The 1,823-nt window shown below is 33.5% G+C and overlaps 1 protein-coding gene across 1 annotated transcript; it reads left to right on the top strand.

The window, feature by feature from the left end:
• Nucleotides 1-69: 69 nt before the first annotated feature.
• LOC105316007 (uroporphyrinogen-III synthase-like) lies at nucleotides 70-1,634 on the top strand (the record flags this gene model as incomplete). The annotated part of the gene is made up of 5 exons (XM_011410794.1): nucleotides 70-184; nucleotides 250-321; nucleotides 595-648; nucleotides 698-778; nucleotides 1,471-1,634. Coding segments are annotated over 5 exons (486 nt in total), but the record flags the coding sequence as incomplete, so codon positions are not given.
• Between the last annotated feature and the right edge of the window lie 189 nt (nucleotides 1,635-1,823).

Below are 1,823 nucleotides of genomic sequence, written 5' to 3'. Positions count from 1 at the left end.
ACAGAATAATAAACAAGATATGTATTGTTCTTACATGTATCTATCCATTGTCTTATGAATTGCTTTAAGGTATTAAAAGGTGGAGGATNTGAGACAGTATTTATTCCAGTTTTATCATTTAAATACACTGACAGTAAAACTAATGGACTGCTTGATGCTATCACGTCACCTTTAAAATATTCAGGTGTTTGTTTATTCTTTTATTATTGTTTAATAGCATTGCTATTCGTCATATGCTTTGTTGTTTAGGTGTCATATTTACTAGTCAGACAGCTGTCAATGCCCTTGTAGATATGATTGAAAAGGAGAAATTAGTGATTGGTATGTTAACACAGAATTATAGAGACAGATGGCGAGAGAGAGGAAGTCCATATATCTATTATTATCACTGTGCAGTGTGGACATAATGCTTGTACCAATGTGTGTTAGTGTATGGACCATATATCAGAGCATTATATTACTGTGTATAATGTAGTGAGTGGATCATATTGAGTGTATTATTAGTAACACGATAGCGTTACTATAAGTAGGATTCATCCTAAAATAAAATTAATTTATAGTATACAGCACATTTATGTACCTGTGTTTATGTAGAGGCTGATAAATGGACTGTTGTTTTTGTGGTTGGACCATCTACCAAGGAATGTGGTATGCTGTCTATTTAATAATGACTCCATGGTTAATTGAATTCTTCTAGTTGAGCGTCAGTTAGGATTACAAGTTACAGCTGGTGGAGTAGCCGGTAATGCACAACTGCTGTCTTCTATCATTATTGAATGTATGTGCTTGTACGTATGATTGATGAGGGTACACACATTCCCTGCATGCATTCATATTGATGTCATTTTGCCGAGAATTAAGTTTGAGTTAATTTTGATCAAATAAGATGAGTGAGATAAATAAATTATACATATTGATGTCCTTATGCTCCGTAGAAAGCTTGAGCCGATTCCGAGCTCGAATTCTTGATTTATGGCCATTTTTAAAATGAGCCGATTTCTAAAAAATACACTGTACTATAGCCCATGGTTTTTCCCAAAAAATGGCTCCAAAATCACCCCCCATTTTTATTACATTTTCTGATGCATATTGATATACTTATGCTATGTAGAAAGTTTGAGCTGATTCTGACTTCAAATTTTCAAGTTACGGCCATTTTAAGAAAATTTCAAAATTTCGAAAAATACCCAAGGCTATAGCCCATGCCTTTTTCCAAAAAATGGCTCCGAAATCACCCCCAGTTTTTATTACATTTTTTGATACATATTGATGCACTTATGCTCTGTAGAAAGTTTGGGCTGATTCCAACAAGAAATTTTTGAGTTATAACCATTTTAAAGAATGAGTTAACTTCTAAAAAATACCCTGTACTATAGCCCGCACTTTTTCTTTAAAAATGGCTCCGAAATTACCCCCTATTTTTATTAGATTTTCTAATGCATACATGTATTGATTAATGTCCTCCTGTAGATGTAAAGAAGGCTCCTATTGACAAGCCGTTCTTGTTTCCCTGTGGTAATATGAAGAGAGATACTCTGCCTGTGAGTCTATCAGAGAATGGCATACCTCTTGAAACCATTGAGTGCTATCAAACCATACAAGACCCCAACATTGAGAGTGAAATCAGCAATAAGGTAATGACTACTTACACTTTAACTTCTTGGTATTGCAGATATGCTTTGTGACCAATCCTAATATTATTACTAATATTATTATCAACTGACACGTACATGTAGGGTTATACATATTCTGTCTAATTATGATCGACGCTATAATTCTATTATTATTATAATTACTATTAATTGTCTAGTGTCATAAATGGA

The sequence above is a fragment of the Amphimedon queenslandica genome, unplaced genomic scaffold, assembly GCF_000090795.2.
Source record: "Amphimedon queenslandica unplaced genomic scaffold, v1.1 AMPQUscaffold_6199_Cont21839, whole genome shotgun sequence".
Lineage (NCBI taxonomy): Eukaryota > Metazoa > Porifera > Demospongiae > Haplosclerida > Niphatidae > Amphimedon > Amphimedon queenslandica.
This window is presented reverse-complemented; position numbering and strand designations above follow the sequence as displayed.